The sequence below is a fragment of the Paralichthys olivaceus genome, chromosome 12 (assembly GCF_024713975.1).
Source record: "Paralichthys olivaceus isolate ysfri-2021 chromosome 12, ASM2471397v2, whole genome shotgun sequence".
Lineage (NCBI taxonomy): Eukaryota > Metazoa > Chordata > Actinopteri > Pleuronectiformes > Paralichthyidae > Paralichthys > Paralichthys olivaceus.
The window spans coordinates 23,857,840-23,878,898 of NC_091104.1; the positions used below are offsets into that span (position 1 = coordinate 23,857,840).

The 21,059-nt window shown below is 39.2% G+C and overlaps 1 protein-coding gene across 1 annotated transcript in view; it reads left to right on the forward strand.

The window, feature by feature from the left end:
* Positions 1-5,499: 5,499 nt before the first annotated feature.
* Positions 5,500-21,059, forward strand: part of pals1a (protein associated with LIN7 1, MAGUK p55 family member a) — a 29,859-nt gene continuing 14,299 nt past the window's right edge. The window contains exons 1-3 of the mRNA XM_020085149.2: positions 5,500-5,708; positions 18,869-19,202; positions 20,410-20,587. Of these exons, the coding sequence (XP_019940708.1) occupies positions 19,011-19,202; positions 20,410-20,587 (370 nt within the window). The 5' untranslated portion in view covers positions 5,500-5,708; positions 18,869-19,010. The remainder of the gene's footprint in view (positions 5,709-18,868; positions 19,203-20,409; positions 20,588-21,059) is intronic.

The following is a 21,059-nucleotide window of genomic DNA, read 5'->3' on the forward strand; positions in this document are numbered from 1 at the left end:
TTTACATACAGTTTCTGCCAATAGATCCCTTTCACTTCAATTGTTCGTGTATAGCTTCTACATTAGTTAGTGATTTGCAGCAGGAGGCGGGGTCTAATGTTACATGCCCACTGTGATCGGATCACTGGATGAATTCTCTTCTAGTTGTTACTACTATTACTTTTAAAATCATAAAAACAATGTGAACATGTAACACGGTGCATTGCAAAAATGTAGTGGAGTAGAAAGTACACATTTGTTGATATTTGTAGTAGAGTAAATGTGAAAGAGAAAATGAATTTAAATGTACTTTATTTCATCCCACCACTGACTAAAACCAACATTATGTTTGTGACATTCTGTCCCTCTTTACGGTCTTTCCGCTGTGGCTGATGGAAAAGCTTAAATTCACTTTTGTTCAGAGAGTTAGATGAGCAGATTGACACCTCATGTCTCTCTGTTAAATATGAAACTACAATACTCTGATGAGACTTATTGAAAACTGGAAGTGAGGGTTTGTGGGTCGACAGCTGGCCACGCTCTTTCCAAATGTAACAGAATCAACCTACAACTGTCAGAACTCACCTCAAATGTATTGCTCCAACTTTTAAAAAGGCCCATGAATAGCAGTAGTTTTAGCAAATGTTACTTCAATATAAGTTCCTACGAAAGTAAATAGGACATTCACTGTGGGTCGCTGTCAGCAGCAGATTCATCGTTTGGTGCTAGATTGAGTATCTCTGACAGTAGAACTGTGTGTGTGTGTGTGTGTGTAGATTTTTACTGTGTCACATAGGAATACAAATGGTTTTGGTCTTTTCATGGGATTTAGTGGGAAAAAAAATGGAATATTATATTTCTGTCAGCAGCCAAAGATTACTAGTTAGTCAACAGCTTATATCAGAGACTGGCTTTGCTTTGTGTTTTGGCTAATCAGGAGCCTCCATCTTTTTCAAGTTTTTACCTACAAACCACAGGAATGTGGACAACAGAAGATTTCGTGACAAGACATGTTCCAAACTCAGAGAAACTCTGACGTGACATCGCTTGAAAGCAGGATGTCGCATTCAGGTGCTCTTAAACTGTACAACTAGTGTATTTCTACCACAATGGTGTTAAGGTGCTTGTTGAAGTCGGTGCAGTTCAAGGCTGTAAATCAAACTACAACATGTGACCGCTTCTCTCTTGATGTACTGTACTGTAGTCTGAGCAACACTGAGACATCTAGAAAACCTTGTGTGAGATTCAGCCCATGACTAGTTTATTCAACAAAAAAGTAGAGCGACAGTGTCCTGCTGATTAAAGACCAACCTTAAAATTGTTTACCGGTTAACAAGGATCACTGAAATGCATCATATGCAGTCTGAGTTCCAAGCATTCACCAATGCACCAAACCTTCTCCCGTCTACTTCCTCTGATTCTTCCTGTCAGATTGATCAGTGCCAAGCAACCCCTCATGGTCAAAGGTCTGATGCTGCATTCAGGTCATAGTGGAAACGCTGGTACAAAGCTGTAGCGAGTATTTTTCAATGTAATGGTACTTTCAAACACCAACATGGCATAAATGGAGTTTTTCTGAAGTCATTCCTCCTGATGATCATAGTGAAGTGAATATTATTTCCAGATTAGAAGCTCGTGTCTACAATCTCTCTATGACCTGAATACCACACTAGTCAGTGTTTCTGACCTTTGACCCTCTCTTTATAGGCTGACGCAGTCTTTCTCCACCTCTCTCCTCGTTCCTCCCTCTCCACATCCTCCTCTTATCCTTCCCACACACTTGCATGCCCATTAAAGGGGGGGGGGGGTGTCTTTCTCTTTGGGCAGGATTGATCCCAGGCGTGAGACCAGGGTGCAGCGTCTGGACGTCTTCTGATCTGACTAAAAGCTGCATTTATGAAAGATCTTGATGTGACTACTGGTGCGTAGGATGAGTTTTCAGAGCCCAGGCTCGGGTACCAACACAGTCTTCTCATTCACTCCTCTGGCTCAGATGTCAGAAACTTTCCAGTTACCTCAAATGCACCTTACATCTGCCAATGGCTCATGCTGGGTTCATGTCACATAATACAAATTGGAATAACAGGGTGAAAAGCCCACATCCAAATAAAAAAAATAATTGAAAAAAAAACAAACAACTGAATTAATACTCATTTATTATATTGCACATTCGGAAGCTCATATTTACAGGAAACCCACAATGACATGAATGCAGCAACAGAGCTTGACCTGGCACCAGCCCAAGGAGGACCAATCAATCCCAGATAGATTCATTTGAGTAAGAAGAAGCAGGTTCTTGTTAAACTGCCTTTGTACTGAGTGATTCGTAACACTGGACTGAACTCAGTGTCACACTGCACATACTATAAACTATGACCAGCACTTGTAATGAAGCAATGACACAGCATTCTACTACTACTGTATAGATATGATAAAGAGGATGTTTTTTTCTGTAATATTATTGAAACTGAAGATGAATTAATAAAAATAATCCTGATTATTCTGTACTTTTTTTGTTTCAACAAGTGGATATTATTTCTCATATCCAGTTTGTCTGTGAAATTGAATCATTCAGAAGGAAAATCTGTGAAAGACAACAAGCTTTGTGATGATCGTAACATACATGTTAACAGAAGGCTTTAAGTAGAGTAGATACTCCAAACTGATTCAATTTGACTTTAATTGAGTATTTAAAGCTCAAACTGTTCTTTTCTTAGGTTGTAAACTAAATGAAAGACACATTAAACCGGTCTACAGACAATAGCAGAATTTACCATTTTCTAATAATACTGATAACTCTTCATATAGCACCTTTAAAAACAGAGTTTACAAAGTGCTTTGACAGACAAAGGAGGCAAGAATATGACTACTTACACCATCTTAACTGACTTCATTAACAACTGAGACAATTTATCTGAACCTATTACATTTATGGCCAAGGTGCCAAACCCAGAGGATGAGTATGTGTGGGGTGAGGTATACCTGGTAATGACACAGATGTCAGGAGTCCACATCAAGCCCTGACACTGTGCTGCACATCATCCCTGCACTACCGGTCTGTCTGAGAAAGAAGAAATGTTGAGGAAAGAAAATTAAATATTTGTGGGGCTACAAGCACAAGTGTGCTCCAATCCAGTACATTTGATTGGTACAGGCGTTGCTGTCAAACTTATTTTCTGATCCAGCATCAGTCGTAAGGTGAAGATCAACACTAAATGTAACTTATTTGTTGCACTTATTTGTGCGTTGTTATTCGTTGAGTATGAAAATGGACTTCCTTCTGACATTCAAACCACATGTAAATCACCTCAACACATATAAACAGTTCTTATTTTTCTTTTGAGAGAACTACATCTGTTCTCATGAGTTTGGAAATTGGTTTTGTCCTCATTCTTATTGTTGTCCCAGTATTTTTATTGAAAAGAAGTAAGTGGAGATCATTTAATACAACACTTTTGCCAGAGCAAAGTCACAAAGTGATTCACAAAATAAAATAACACCATAAAAGTTGTAACACAGTTAAAAAAAATTGCAGAAAGACATTGAACAAGAATGGGGGTTAAACAATACAATGAAAATGATGAAACAGAGACTAATATCAGTAATTTTTTTAATGTAAATGTTTTGTTTATTTTTGCAGGGTGAATATAAAATTTAAAAAAAAAACTGCACTGGACTTTGCTTGCAGTGAATTTACATCACAATGAAAATACAATTATTATTAGTAGTAGTAGTCACAGTACTAGAAGCAGTAGTCATAATAGTAACATGGTTGAAACTGAGTAAAGTTCAATTAATATAGCACTTTTGCCAGTGCAAAGTCATAAAGTGTTTCCCATAATAAAACAACACCATAAAATAAGAGAAAAAAATATGCAGAAGTACATTTAAGGTCCACTGTATACGATTTAGTTGAAAGGGATCTATTGGCAGAATTTGAATATAAAATAATCCTAGTGATGTTGCCACTACTGTGTTTCTACTGTGAATTCTTTATATTTAAATTTTTAATATTTACATCGGGACCGGGCCCTCTCCACAGAGGCCGCCATGTTCTTTACACTGGTCCAAACTGGACAAACTAAACACCTTTAGAGTTTTTTTGACAACTGAAGGTTTCCGCAGGTTCTCTTTCATGTTTGGAAGGGGAGGGTGAAGCAGGGGATATTCAGCTGCAACATGAAACTTGACCACTAGATGTCACTAAATTCTACACACTGAACCTTTAAACAAACATGACACTAAACAATATAATGTACATGGTGATATGAAAGACTAATATGAGTAATTTGTTAAGTAAAGTAATTGTATTTTCTATTGTTTATTTTACAGGGAAAATATACAATTAAAAGTACGTGCACCAGAGTTTGCTTGCACCTAATTGACAATATATAATATAATACAATTATTATTATTATTAGTCACAGTAGTAGTAAAGCACAACAAATAATGCACAATACCTTTGTGTGAACTTTTTACTACATGAGGCACCACAATACATAAAGGTTCAGTAAATACAAGGCTGTCATTGGTGGTGACACTTGTGTGTTGATTTTTAGTAAAAGCCTGAGGTTGGTTTTTATAGAGCTATAGTTAAATTTACTTAGGTTTTAATAAAGGTGATGAAGTTTATCAAAGTAACAAATATGAATTCAAATATAACACCAAAGGTTCTACTGCCACACAAACGTTAAATAAAGTGCATCTATGCATAGTTTTGAACTAGTGTAAATTGTGTTTTAAATTGGGATTGGCATTAAAGGTCCAGTGTGTAAGATTTAGGTGAAAGAGATCTATTGGCAGAAATCTAAAGTAGAATAATCCTCATGATGTTTTCACTAGTTTGTTTCATCTAAATTGTATGAATTGTAGTTTTCTTTACCCCAGAAAAGGCCCTTTATAGTTAAATACTTTATATTTACATCGAGGGGACCCTCTCTACGGAGGCCACCATGTTTTTACATTAGTCCAGACTGGACAAACTAAACACCTTTTGAGTTGTTATGACAAATGAAGGTTCATGTTTGGAAGGAGAGGGTGAGGTGAGGGGTGTTCAGCTGCAACATGAAACTTCAACAATAGATATCACACAAAAAAAACGTTTTAATAAAGGTGATGAAGTTTATCAAAGTAACAAATAGGTATTCAAAAACAACACAAAAAGTTCTACTGCTACACAAACGTTAAATAAAGTGCATCTATGCATAGTTTTGTAGGGTAATTTGCGTTTTAAATTGGAATTGGCATTCGAGTTTGGGATACACCTGATCATATCAAGCACACGAGGTAAACTATCACAATTCGCATGCTTTTTCGTGGGCTCTGTCTTTGTTGGAAGTTAAGTTGGCTTCTTCTCCTCATGCTGATCTATCAGAAGAACCTCTCCACTGTGCAATGTTCACGCGCTTGCATTCCACGGATGTAGCAGCGCCTTCGATTGGCTCGGGAGGATCGCTGCATCCAATCAGCGTCGTTGTTTTATGCGAGTGTGGTATGCAGTCCCCCCCCCCCCCCCTGTCTGGAGCTGGAGGTGACAGTCTGAGAGGAGGAGCGGCAGGAAGAGCTCTGCGCCGCCGCTGCAGTGAACCAGCGGTCAGCCTGTCACCGCAGTTTGAAGAACCAAACCCGAGTTTCCAGGTTGGACTTTAAAAAAAAAAGACTCTATCCTATCCCCGAGCTCCCGGTTGGATCCGCCCGCGGAGGGAGGAGGTGGACGGCTCAGGAACACAGTGAGTGTCGCTGGCTTCTCGCTCCTGCGCTGAAGTGGCTTTGTTATCAACAGGTGCCGCAGGAAGCAGCCAGCTAGCTAGTTAGCTGCTAACGCTAGCCCGATAACGTTCAGCGCAACGAACCCACGCTTGTTGAATAAGTGTAGTCTCTGTGGCACTGCCCAACTTCGTGTCGAATATTGATGCTAACTAATGGCAGTTTGTCTTTACGGGTGGTTAAACTAACTAGCTTCATGCCCAGCTACTTGTGGGGGAGTTTGATAGTGGCTAAACAAAACACTCATTTCTCTTAGCTAACCTTCCTCACCTGGCATGTAGCTCTTCCGCAAGCTGTCAAACACTGACAGAGCCTCGATCACTTTATTCCATAATATCAGCGTTACGTGTTGACGTCAGGCACTTTGATAGCAGAAGACTGTTTAGTTTCTAGCTTCGTTGTCCGAGGTTTGTGTTTACATGCTGTTGCGTTGGCCGATGTTGCTGTAATATCACGGTAAAGTGCAGTCAAGAGGTAAAGCAAAGTCTATTTAAATGCAATACAAACTGTTAAAAGTCGCCTCTGGTTAACCGAGCACGTATCATTAGCTGCTGTGCACCCGCAGTCAAAGTAAAGGATCAAGTGACTGCCATATTTTTCAAATGTAACCTCCTTATCTCTGTCAGAGAACGGTATGTGTTGGGTTGTGCCGACATTACATTGCTCAGATACCATTGAAACCAGTATTAGTGGATTTCCCTGCTATACATTTTCCAGTTTCCATGGGATTTCTAATCCTCACATTTTTGTTTGCATTGTATAAGTTAAATATCCCACAAACATGCTAGAGTTTGACACAGATGGGAAAAGTTATAAGTAATTCCAGTGGTTCAGGCGTGTTCAGATTCTTAGCTTCAAAAATTTCAAATACTTCGGCTAGGATGCAATCGAAGAGTTTAAAGTTTGAAGAAAGTACAGTGTAATACTTTACCTCATGACTGTTATCAGTGACAAGGTGCAGTCCTCAAAGACACTGAAATCGCCCAACGGTAGTGAATGATTCTCCCTTTGCAGTGTCATGCTGTTTGCCTGGGGCTGTCAGCAAAGATCCGATGATACCACTGTGCTGTTTTGGCAGTTTATCTGTCACACTGTCATCATCGCTCATTCTTTTGTGTGGTAGATGATTCATTGGAACAAACATGTAATGACTAGTTAGACTCAGGGAAGCACAACCATTGAAAACAAACTTGGCAGTGGAACAGTGAAACATAGCTTTGAAATACAACTCTCGTTTGTTGTATCCAGGATTGGTTGCTTTGCACATTTGATCTTATGTTGAATTCAAAGAAGGGGGAAACGTTTCTGTAAAAGTTTAAAGGTGGTTTCTTGCAAGGAGTGGGTGGTGATGCAGGTAATTTTAGCTAAATGTAATGTAATGGTTATGCTTGTGTGAGCTTCTGCCATATTTGAATTTGCAAGACAATATATTATAATACGACCTCTGGGCAGAGCCATTTCTTCAGGTCGGACTGGATTTACAGTGACTTGCTATAAGAAAGTAACAACACGTCCCTCATAGCATCAGGAATACTGCTGAACAAAACCTAGTTGTAAACAAGAGAGTGCAACGATATGGCACAAGTACACATACTCTTTTTTGTCTTGGCAAAAAAAACCATTGAGAATAAGACTGGGCAATAAAACAATATGATTAATTATCACTATATATATATTATCAATAGCACTACAGCAAAAATCAATTACATATCAATATAATGCTTATACAGTGTGGAAGCATAGTGAGGAGTTCACAATTTATCTACCTTAAACAGGAGCTTCTTATTACAGTGTGGCTCTCTGAAATCCTAATTTTCATGAGATTGTGAAACACTGTTATATGTTCCTTTAAACGCCACAAGTCTGTGAGATCAACTGCATTTTAAGTAAAATGTGTCATTCACAAAGGGGAAGTATTACACTGCCCACAATCATCAGGTGTAATAGCAACATCTCTGACTGGTGGGGGTTGCTGTTACCATGAAAATGTTTACCACAACAGCTACGATCTGATTGTTCGGCGTTACTATGCTAGGTCACTACACTATACACTATTTCAATCGCTATATACATGCATAAAAGACACAAACCACAATGTTTTGCAACTTTACATTAACAACAAGAAGAAGCGTCCAGGAGGACGCAAGGGATTTGCAATGGTTTATGGGATGCATAGTTCCTTCACTCTTAAAAATATAAATAGTATTTTTATCGTTTTCCATTATTATATTTTACATATATTATTCTTTTGGTCAAATGTTGTATGGTCACTATTTGTTTCTTAGCTAGTCTGCTTGGTTCCAGGCCTAAAACTCTGAAACATCAATGGAGAAAATGACTGGGAAATTTACCTCTGGAGCCAGAGCCGTTCTAAAAGTGGGCGGTCACTTAAATGCTCCATATCTAACTCACCAACAGAAGGTACATTCCCTTCAGTTGTAGGTTGTGTTATCAGTCCAGCCACTTAATGTTGTTCATTGGTCCACTGCTGTAAAGTTTACCACACCGGACTGTGTGATCATTCTGATCCTTTGAAACTCTGGGCTGACCTTCAGATGGGCTCTACAAGCAGGTATTAGGTCACATCGCTATGGTGACGAGGTCAATGCTGATTTTTATGGACACACACGTACACACAGAGTAGGCTAGTGAAGCAGAGAGGTGAGGACGGACAAAATACAGAAGTCCTCTGTTCTCTGGAATGCTCTTTCGCTCACTCTCATTTTCACTCTGACCTGATTGAGACCCGTTAAGCTGCAAAACAACATGTGTCACCAAATCAGGGTCTTGTCTATCTGATGATTTCTCCCTGGCCATGGCTAATTAACAGGTTTAATTCTAGTGTGCTGTTTGAACATTTGCTAAGCACTTTAATGTTATCAGTCAGTGGAACCTGTCGTAGCCAGCTGAAACAAGGGGCTGGTTGACTATTGGTCAAATAACCAACTAACACATAACTCACCTGGCTTTTATCTGCAATGGGAATGGATACTTCCGGTTCAAATGATTCTGCAGTAGACATGGGTTTGTATCAGCTCTGGCCCTGGCTGACAGTGATGGAAACAAGACATTTAGGGTAATGGGCTAATTTGGAGAGAAAGCTCCTCAGTTTACGATGCATCAGTGATGTTGAACATGATGCACCAGGAAACAAAACAGAAAGGCAAACTCCATTACTGTCAATGGGAAAAGAGGCAACTGCCTTATTCTAGCAGGTTTAGTTGCGTTTCAATAACCCAGTTATCCTTGTTATTTTTGGTGTTAAAGTGGTATTAGCCTGACTTTAAAGTTTATAGTAGAAGCTAAATGCATAAGTTCATGTGTCAGAACTGAAAAGTTTTGGTACTGGTCTTTCAGTTCGGTATGAGAACTGAATGAATGCAGCGAGTCCACGTGCAGAACTTATTTATGTACATACGGGTCTCAAATTCCAACAACTTTAGCAAAGGAGCGTTAACAACCACCATAATGTACCATACATGAAACCATCTCCTGTTGTTCAGAACGCAGGGTTCAAAAACGTAATTGAGTTCCCTCTCGTCCGCATTTCAGCCAGCAAGTCACACCAGCCCTCTATAAACCTCTGTCCTTAGCTTGAGAGTGTTCTCCACAGTGGGAGATATTGTTAGTGCTAGCATGGTCACCCTTTGGTCCATGGTCCACAATGTGGACAAGTTCATTTTTTTGGGAAAAAACTCCAAATCAGTTGAATGTTTTCTTTTCCTTGTTTCCACTGTACCGACAAAAGTAGTGAACTGTGACCTCAAAACCGAGGTACTTACCCAAACAAGATGTTTGTGTACCTTCACACACCTATATTTTAAACATCCTGACTAAGGTCATACAGTCAGATTATAACACATGTACCACTTCCCTGATATTTCTAAAGGGTGTGGTGAACAAATGCTCTTTCAAATCTGTCTTACTATTTCAGTTTCCACCACTGCCTATTGAAGCATTACTTCATATTTGAAAACTTTAGTTTTAATAAGCTTTAGATATTAGATGACAGATTGTTGAAATATCTCTTGTCTTTTCATGTTAAATAATTCAGTACATCATAACGGACAAACATGACTTTAAGTTCCTGACTGTGCTCCCCCCTCTCCCTCATTTTGCTCTGAATCCCTAAGTCTGGTACAAGGTGGTACAGCCCTTTTTAAGTGTGTGTGTACTGTTAAACACAAGATAAGATTGAGCTCTGCTTCTGCTCCCAGTGACTTTCACACACACACACACACACAAAGAGAAAGAGAGAAAGAGAGACACAGAGACACAGAGACACAGAGAGAGACTTGGTGCTTTACTCACAAACTGTAGGCACCTCACGATACCATTCGATTCAGAGGGCCGCAACTCGATTATAAAAGGGCGATCGATGCCTCTTGATGCCTCAAATAATTTTATACATTTATCACTGTGTGACTACCAAAAGTGTGCATCTTCACTAGTCTCATTATTTGTGCTTTAAAATATATATATTTTAGATTGTTACTGTTATTACAAGTGTGCTGCAATTTACAAAAAAAAAAATTCAATTAAGGTTAGTCGATTTGTTTTTTCATACAAGTCAATATCAATAGATCACAATAATATATTCATTAATATCAGCGCCACTGCACTGAGACACATTACTCTGCGTAGGTCAACAAATGACTCTGCTCCTCTGATGTTTTCCAATCACTGATCTTTATAAAAAACCTGCTGAATTTATATTTGTGTTCCTGGATAAACAGGGCGTTGCTTCTTCTGCAAGAATGACATTCAAACACATAATCTGTTATAATCTGCAGGAAGAACTTCTGTCTACAGAAGTGTGTTCGTGTGTTTTTGTGTGGTGGTCTCTGTCCCTCTTCACACACAAACTGACCACATGTATTAAGTTATTAATCAATGGTGTCGGATCATGACTCCTGTGATGTCCTGTCTGTGCGCATCATGTTACATCTCGTGTTGTGTAGCAGGTTTAAACATGTCTCATAAAAACCAGCTCTACAGTGTCAACGTGGAGTCCCTTTTATGCAAAACACTCACTCTCCTTAAACCAACGTATTTATCTTTCCTGAGCAGGATTACTATTGTAACAACACATCATCAGTAGGGTAAAACTAACCTGTGTCATGACGGTCTAACCCAGCTCACGTTCCCTATTTGTGGGTGAACAATCCAACGCTTGGTGAATTCTGCTTCACAGTGGCCAAAGTGCTGCTCATTGTGGGAACTGATGGGTTTCTCTATATTAAATACAATTTTAAGGTCTTGACCTTCTATGCAAAGTACCTTGAGATAATGTATATTATGATTTAGTGCTATTGAATTGAATAAACTCTAGATAGACTCAAACAAACAAAGTAAATGTCCGTCCTGTACATGTCCTATAACTTGTGATCAGTGCTGGTGTTTACAGTTATAGTGTAAAGTGAGTGCAGGTCAGAGGGGGAGTGGCGAGGAAACAGACTCCAACACATACAGGACGACCAGACCTTTAATGAGTGTCTGTCCTGAACCAGCTGTGTTATAATTATTCAGTCCACGTCTGAGTTGTGATGCATCTAAGAATCGTTGGAGCAGCAGCTCTACCAGGTGTGGTATGCGTCGCCCCAATACGTTGATATTTTATCTTCAGATTCCCTCATAAATAGCAAGAGCACAGCATGATGACTGTTTTGGTTCCCATGATTGTCCTTGGATGCAGGCCTATAGAGAAGGAAACAGCTTACCAGCTTAACAGGTTGCAGAACTCCTCAGGATATCATCAACTGACAATGAAAGTGTTGCAGCTAGAGGCAGAGCGTATATGCATATGGGGAAGGTAGAGGGATGATTATTGGCATTAATATACATCCATGTATGTACATGTATGTTCCTACTTCTACAGAACTTTTGCCAGAACTTACAGGTGCACTACACCTGCAGGTGCCGTTTGACAAAGGTTTTGTTTTCACCCCCTCAGAAGAAGCATGTTGCTGCTTTTCATTGTTACACTGCATAAATAAACAAGAACCACGCTGAGATAATCCCACAGTAAACATTAGACTTTCAGTTTACACTTCAGTCCTGCTTTATACTCAGTTTCTTGTCTATCACCTGACACCATAAGTAGGAAATGGAATCATTTTTTGAGATCTATCACGTAACATGTTGCTGCATGAATTTAATTGTCTTATGTGTTTTTATTTTGTGTCTTTACATGTTAATTTTAATTGAACACAGAAATGTCAGTTAAAATCCATTTTAAATCAGCTATCACTTAAAGCTTTGCTCAGACTGCAGGAATTAAGGGCAGATTTAACCCAGATGCGGCACTTCCGAGAATTGGAGATTTATGGTCTGGAACCTTGGTTGGTGTTGATGTTCAGACCAGATCGTCTGGTATTTAAAGAGCCTTTACTTCTGATACAGCAAGTTGTTGCACTACTTTATGTGCCATCTTGTTTCTTTTCACCTTCTTCCTCATTAGATCACAGAGTTGATGTGATGTGATGCATCATTACATATTGAGTGATAACCTTAATAATATCCTGTGATATGCCTTTTTTTTTTCAAATCTTGTGATATAATGAGAATGAGAATATTGTAAGACCCAACCCAATTTCAGACAGGATGTTAAAACTGCTGTAGTATCAGCACAGCTTTTAGCAAACACTGCACATTTTTTGGGAGAGTATACTTCCTGGACGAGAGGATGTTGTAGTGAGATTTTAAATCTGGCATTGCTGATGCTTTATTTTGTCTTCCGTGGTATTGTAATGCTTCCTCTTTCTCACACGTATGGATTCAAAGTAGTGGTCTCTGAGGTGTTTAAAGTACCTGAGGCTCACAAGCATGTTTTAATTTACATTCGCAGCTCTGACTGGGCGATTTTTTTCTTACATCGCACCATAACAGTGCATGATGAAGTACTATAACCGTCTCCACCCATTGTTTTCCTGTTCAACCCAGAAAGCTCATGTAATACTGTACAGAATGAAAAAAAGCTGTTGACTGTAGCCATCAGCTTTTCCTTCAAGTACCTGGAGAACTAGTTCACTCGTATTTGAGCGGAGCAGAAAACAACTCAGGTCATGTTTCCCAAGGGAATCAAAACAAACAGAAATTGTTGTCACCAGATTTCTTTCAAATTCATGACCTTCGTATAAGGTTGGAAAGCTCTTCTCTCCCTTGTGTTGTGCTGATAAGCATCCTTGCCTGCAAATAATATCTGTTGTGTGTATATATACTAAAAAGAACCAGAAGTATTTCAAAGATTAAACTATAAAACGCAGTTGTCTGTGATGCAAGATTTTTTTTTTACATCGCTCATCTTGGTTTCATTACATTATTTAATTGCAGATTGCGGCTGAAGTAAAATTAATGTATGTAATGAGCAGGTTGATAGCTGATTGAGATGTTTTGAAGGAATAAAAACAGCACCAGTGATATAGTCATGTTCCCAACCATTCATTTGAAGGGCTTTTTGTTTCCCGTAGCTTTGCCTTGAACTGTTAACTCAGCAAGACACGCATGCATACCCACATTCATGCATTCACACCAGGGGGTAAGCTATAGCGACAGATGGTGCTGTCTATGTGTTTGTGCGTTGGGGGTTCCATGTTTTAGTTTATAGCTCATCAATCCTGAGTGTGTTTCTTGCACAACAGTACACAGTTCAGTAGGTCAGCAAATAAAGTCTTATTTGACCAAGTCACTGGTCTGATGGCAGGAATCCAGTCAGAAACAGCTGCAGGTCTTCATCAGATACAGGAGAGGGCAAAACTGGGTTTTGAAAATCAAACCCCCACGTCATCCCTTCAACTGCATCTGCAGATCATTCAGTCAGAAACACTGATGTTCAAACACAGCTTTCAGTAAGAATGTATGGATCATTACGTAAAGGAGGTCATGGTCTATTTCTGCTAGCTTTCCACATCATTAGAATGACAGTATTTTAATGAGCGAGCCTCAGAAAAGGAGAAAATGTGTCCATTCAGTCAGGACACCGGCTTGGAAGCAGCTTTATTTACATCTTCTGACAGTCCTACTCTTGACCTCTCTCAATGACTATGTTTACATAGACACCAATATTAATTTCCGATTGAGCTGATCGTGTAAACAGCATTTTCTGATTAACTTAACCTGAATAGGATCGTAATCAGAATATATAGTAACTGCATTAAGATGTGGAATATTACAACTTTAGCCACATTATATAGACATGTCTTGATCGCATTCTAACATTTTTAGTTTTCACAGCATTTTGCAACCTTGACATGCAGCGGTTACCAAGTGCTTGATGACATGTACAAATTCAAAGGAGTTGCCGCTTTTGCACAATTAGAAAGAAAACACCCAAAATTGTGTACATGAAACTATTTCATTGTGGGGTCTTAAAACTGGCTGAATAAGACCAGTGATGATGTGAGTCATAATCAGTCTACTCTCTCACATCTACATAAGAATGGACTCTTATTTTAGCCACTCATAATCACTATAATCAAAATAACGTCTTATTTAGAATAGGGTCAATAGGGTGAATACTGTTCAAATTTAATGTTCTGCCTCACCTGCCAAAGTTGTAGAGTTAGAGAATGAATTTAGAACAACGCTGAATTGTTTTCTGTTTTCAAAACCATAATTTAAATTCTGTTCTTTTAACTATATTTGTTTCGTATTTCATTTTGTACTTTTACTTCCCATGCTGAGGTGATGGAAACTGGCTAACTACTTTGGCAGTTAAACTTAGTGTACTGTGGTGAAGTTGTGTGGATGATTTGTTAGTCTGTTGTCAATAGTGCTTTGTGTAATTGTACTTATTTTTATGTATGATACTCTGATTACTGTCTGACTGTCTGATTACTGTCTGACTGATTGAGTCCTTCTCTGTAAGGTAGGGACCTGTGGTTAAATCATTCAAATGTTTCATCATGAAACAATAAATGCTACACTAACTGAATTTTATCATTTTGTTAGTTTTTTTGTTGTTCCAACATTTGGACATAACACGATGCAAACTTACAAAGTGGAGTGAAGAGATTTTAATACTCACAATATTCCTAAATTAAGGAGGCATTTGGTGGATATATAAAAGGCTATTTATCTTTTTTAGAAACAAATCATCAGGTTGTTTTTGTCCTTGCTGGAAGCCTCAGCTTCATCACCTCCTCGTGGTGGTGTTAGCTTGATGTTTGATGTTCCCCTCCTCTCTGATGTCTGAGCCTCAGACACTGCTCATACTGCAGAGCTGTTATCACTATTATCACTGGCTCCATTGTCTCAACACCTTATCAGGTGCTAGTTCTACTTCCACTGTTGCTCAGTTCTTTTTTGCATTTAAATTCTTATTTGGACATTATTTTTGTTTTGATCTCTGCTAAACTTAACATTTCCAGACAGATGAGTGGAAAGTGTTTGAAGGCAGGAAAATAGTTTTTACAGAGCAAAATATATTTTTTTATTTCATCTATATTTTGTTGATATGTAAAAAAAAAACAGTTTAGCAATAACATTCAAAAAACCTTCAATGGGTATCATCATTATGAGAAAAAAAATGCTTTTTCATTTAACACAACTAACTACAGCACACCCTCTTAAAATATCACTTTGACTACAAACAGGGCAGAGACTGAACATTTGCGCACCAGTTCATCGTGTTGACAAAACAACAGCCTGTCTGCACACAGCAGACTAGCTAACGTTAGCTCCCTGGAAGAGGCAGACTGCCAGAGATAGTAACGTGTCAACAAACATAAACCGAGAGCTGGAAACAGTGAGCACATTCTCTTTTTTTCAGTCTATCATATCTTGAATAGTTCTGCTCTGAGATAACGTCAACTAAACAGCATGATAGTCCTGCAAACTGTGCAGGGTCTGTATAGATTAATTATTTTCAGCACAGTTTATGAGACTTGTGACACCAGGTGTCTCATCGACATTACTGTTTAACCTTAAATAACCCTTTGGTGCATGTTAAGAACTGGATTTTCACAAAGTAGACACAACTTCTGCCTGCACACAACATATAGCACCGATGTACATAATTATGCAAACATATAATTAGTTATTTGTTTCATTGACTTTGATTCATTCAGTTAAAAATTCTAAACTATTTTGGAAAATCTATGGGTTCTTTCATTGTTGCGTAAACCAGTGCATTGTATGTCATTGGTTGCCTTGTATGTTTGATTCAGAATTTGGCAGCTGCCATCTCAGACTGTCTTTGGTCACCAGAGCAATAAACCATCAGTCGATACACGTTTGTGTGAACTTGGGTTTTGACCACATTTGTCAACTTTCTGCATCCCAAAATCATCTGATGATTTACCATTTTTATGCTTTTATACTTTAAAGTATTGATGTTCTGCTCCAATAGAAAGGATGTGTGCATGTAACCAAAATGTTCACACATTGCTGACTTTTATGTAACCTGTGGATCTTAAATCCCAGGGTGATTATCCACCTCAAGTTAATTAAACTAAACTGTTACCGCTGATCACTTGGGTCATGATTGGACCAAAAAGAGTCATTTGACACATGAAGTTGGAAGACAGTAAAATAAGGTATTGTGTATATATCTCAATTACACTTTCTACAGAATAATATTTTTGTTATTTACATGTTATAGTGAGGCCTGGCAATATGACTTCAAATCAATGTCATTATTATATCAAACTTTTACCTCAATGATAATTAATGAACGATAATTTCTTGCCCCTGCAGTGGTGACTGAGGGTTGGGTCATCGTGGTTCAGTCATCCTGATCATGGACGTTTGTTTTATGAAATTTAATTTAATTTACATTTCAACCCTACTGTTTCTTAATGTTCTTCTTAGACACTTCCTGGACAAATACAGTTGGAATTTATCATAGTCAATAAAGAAAATATGTACTGTTACGTGACTACTTTTAAAGTACCATTAATCTATTTTGTTTCCAGGTTAAATAAAAATGTGCTGTTTTTCCCAAAATTTCCAGACTTCAAGGGGATCAGTGCAAATATATTGAGATCATGCAACACACATACACACACTCCCTTCCCCCATCTATGGAATTTTGTTCTCAGGGCTGCCTGGCATTCCTCACTGCTGCATCATGAGACCGCTGCTCTCCCTCTCTCGCTTTCTCTCTCCCTCCCTCCCTCCCTCTCTCTCTCTCTCTCTCTCTCTCTCTTTCTCTTTCTGTGTGTGTGTGTGATTGGGTGTATGTGTGTGTTTACTGCCCTGCTGGTAAGAGATAGCTGTTATTGTGCCACTCAAAGATGAGGCCTCCATCCATCTCTCACATGTTTATTTTTAACTCCTCTTTCTCTCTCTCTCTCTCTCTCCTCATGTTTACCTTGATTTCCCTCTGTTGTCGCTCCCACCAAAAGTGTGTGTGTCCTGTTGGTAAGAGATAAGGCTTCCACCCATCTCTCTTCTTATCTCTCCAGTCATTTATACCTTGCTTGCCCTCTGTTGTCTGTCCCACCATTTTATCATCCATCCACTCTTTCCTCCCACTAACTCTTCTATCTTGTGTGTGTGTGTGTGGTGTGTGTGTGGTGGGGGGGACCACCCAGCAGCTGACAGGGCTGTTGTCATGGTTATCAGGAGAGTGGGGGGCTCTCATGACATTGTTGTCTCAGAAAAGAGAAACCCGTAGAGAGGAGAACAGTGACCATATTCAGGGCCTCAGTCTAACTTTTTATATTGGTTGCACCAAAGATGAACTTTATTGATCCCAGTTGGGAAATTGTTGTTTGGTACAAACATGGTACAAACCAACTGCTGCTTCTGTTCTAATCATGAAGCAGTGGTGTTGATCATTGTGTAGTGGAAATCCTGTATTTTTACATTTTGTCTCCACTATTTTTCTACCAAAAAGTGGGTTCATGTTAACAGTCCCTGCTCCTGTTATCTCTGCCTCACTGTGTGTGTGTTGTTCTGTGTGACTGATTGGGGGCAGGGCCTGTGTGTGTGTGTACTACACCTCGCTCACAGTTTGAGGATTCTGGGAGCACACACACATACACAAATTCTCTCTCGCTCCTGACGAGAGAGAATTTCACGTGATGTCCTATATGATGATGATAAAAAAAAAAAACGAGGGGCATATTTGTAAGTCGCAGTGGTGTGCCTATACTCAGTGGTCTCAATATAGTTTTATACACTGCGCGTGTTGCAAGCCACAATACATCAAGTATATTCGATATATCGCCCACCCCATGCCTATTCATAAAATTGAAACTCACCAAAAATAGCCACAGTCTGGAGTCCTGAACTTGTGTCTTTTTAAGGGGTCCGTCAGTGTACCAGTTCATCATATAGTAATCTAACCAGTCATCAACACAGGTACAACTTCATTAACCATAAGATGTTGAAAATGCATCACATCATTTCTACTCCATGTTGAAGCTGCCAATCATCTGTTCTACCATATCCCACTCACATCTGGTGACTGCTGATCTCTGAAGTTCACTGAACTCACAGTCATGTTCATGAAGCCTGTTTGACATGTAGGCATTAGTCAAACTAATATACAAATACTGGACCATCAAAACAGATCTCTGCTCTTCATGTTGTTGTTTTTTTAAATCTCAGTCTTCACAGGTGAGACCAAAGGCTCAAACTATGATCGGACATGCAGACATTTTAACGTTTCAAAATACTCTGGCAACAAGTCTCATGTTTAATAGTTTTGTCCACTTCAGAATGGGTGGATTGTGGGTACTGTGTATTAAGTTGTTTAACATATCCAGATGTAAAGATGTCACGAGAACAGATAATTCAGTACCAAGCTATGCTGGTAGAGGGGTGGGTGATGTGTTTAAGTCCACAAAACACTTCAGGTGTTTCAGGGGGAAACAGAATCGTATGTTTTTAAGAAAAGTGACCGAAGCAGCAGAATTAATACGTCACTTACTGCTTCTACCGGCTACACCACCTCTCGCCTGAATTATAAAGAGGATTTGATGCTATTATGAATTTGTCTGTGCAGAGAACGTCCTGCTGCATTGTGCGTGTGTGAAAGGCCAACTGCGGGTAAACTCCAGCCAATTCTCCGGATTTTACCTGCAGGTCATGTCTTAAAACAGCTTATGTGAATGCCTCCTGCATGATTTGGAGAGATGTCAAACTATATTAATGACATCGTTTTCTTTGTCCACAGGTAACAGTATCATGGCTGCCCTGTTTACCGAGCTGCCCTCCTAGACTTCCTTCATATCTAGACACACATATATAATCATCCCTGGAATCCACACAAGCACACTCACTTTTGAGTTGTGGTGTGTGTGTGTTTGTGTGTGTATATGCGAGGGATGACAACCTCCCATCTGAATGGCCATGTTGCTGGGGAGGGAGAGGGAGGAGGAGGAGGAGATGATGAGCTGAGGGGAGGACAACAGCACAGAGAAATGGCCATCGACTGTCCAGGAGAGCTGGGGGGTCGGATGCTACCGCTCCGACGTTCTGCACAGCTGGAGAGGATACGACAACATCAGGTGCGCACACATAAACACACACACTGGTTAATTTATTCATGAACAACTTAACTTAAGGTGGAAGCAGCTGCTAACATAAAAGTCAAGTATATTTATAAAATACATACAAAAACTATCAAGGTTGATCAAAATGCTCTACTGGAAAAAAAAGTAATGGAAACAGACAGAGTTCAAATGAAAGGTCGGTGTACTGCGTCCCAGTCACTGGCCGGTGATCACAGTCTGCATATGTCTGCACAAGTCATTACAAGAGTTAATAGCAGTAGGGAAATGCAACTTAGTACATTTACTCAGATACTGTTATTAAGTACCACTCTGAGGTGCTAATGTAAATTGTTTCCATTGAATTGTTATTGTACACTTCCACTGCACTAGATGTTTTTTCCAATTTTATAAAATATGATGACTTGTTATACATTAAACAAACTGAATGTTTCATGATACAGATTATGATTGGATGCTAATTCCTGTATTTTGCAGTGTCCTGTGTGGAGGCATCTGCATTTTGTATATACCTACACTCGCTCGTCTGTAAAAACTTCATAGAAGTACAGAGGCTGGTTAAAGGAGCACATGAACTGGGAAATCAAACCCAAAATCAGAATGTTTTCCAATTTTTCCTTACACCCTATTCATACTACTGCAGATCTTGTCCACATGCAAACAGTGATTAGAAATAGAGATTGTTTTGATTTTGAATTTAGGAGAATAATGATAATAATCACCGAGCATGCTCACAGTGTTCATCTCTAATATTTGATGGATTGTTGATGTAGACTTTATTATTACCCCTGGTCCCGGCATGCTTATTTGAACCTTTTTAGTAGTTTTTGTTTTATTGTCTGGACAAACCAATTTTGTAAAACAAAGGTCATGTGGATGGGGAAAAAAGCTATTAAACAGAGGGGAAAATATCCATTCAAAAACATATCTGCAGTAGTGTAGACAAGGCCTGTCTTAATTATTAAGGGTATGTCTGTTCTCTGTATCTCTTTCTGTAGGTATCAGCTGCCTAATGACTAATGATGCCACATTAATTTTACAATAGGAGGTTAAATGTGTATGATTAAAGAAAAAAACACACTGAGGATGTGTGGTGAGATAGTGATCATACAAAATCTGATTAAAGGACTTACAAAATGTACCACGAATTGTATTAATGATTTTAGTGTATTTATTTGTCTGTTTTTGTGCGCGTGTATTTTAGGAGGACCTTCGGCGTCGTAGAGAGGAGGAGGGTCGGCAGCTTGACCTGAACGCCTCACTCAGGCTCAGGAAGCTCTCCCAGAATCCCCACATTGGCATCGACAACCCCACATTTCTGGAAGACGCATACATACCGCAGCAGACACCGCTCAGCAGCCAGCACGCACATGCACTGCTGGGTAATACGCACACACACAACCACACACACACAAACAGTCCAGAGCAGGTCATTTCATAAAGGTCTCAGAGGAAAAGGAAAGATTAAAGTGATTTAGATGAAAGGGGTGATAGATTTTAGTTTGAAAAAAAAACAAGGTGATGGAGAAGAGGTTAAAAAGGAGAATGTTGGGAGGGAAAGGAATGTAAAGAAGACATGTCTGCTGTCAGGGAGGAAATTCCTCAGGGAGGGAGAGAGGGACAGGATGGGCTCTTGAGGGCGACTTAATTAAAACTGTGCCAGGGGTGGTGATGTTTACACAATCACTTCATCACAAACACTGTAGAACTGCAGTCTTCACTGAGCAGTGAATTAAAAAGCACACACACAAACTTTAGACATTATTCTGAAGGGAGGACAACATCGTCCTCTGGTCATTAATAATATTTCTCCTCTTTTTGTGTTTGATCTGTAAACATCTGGGTTTGTGAGTC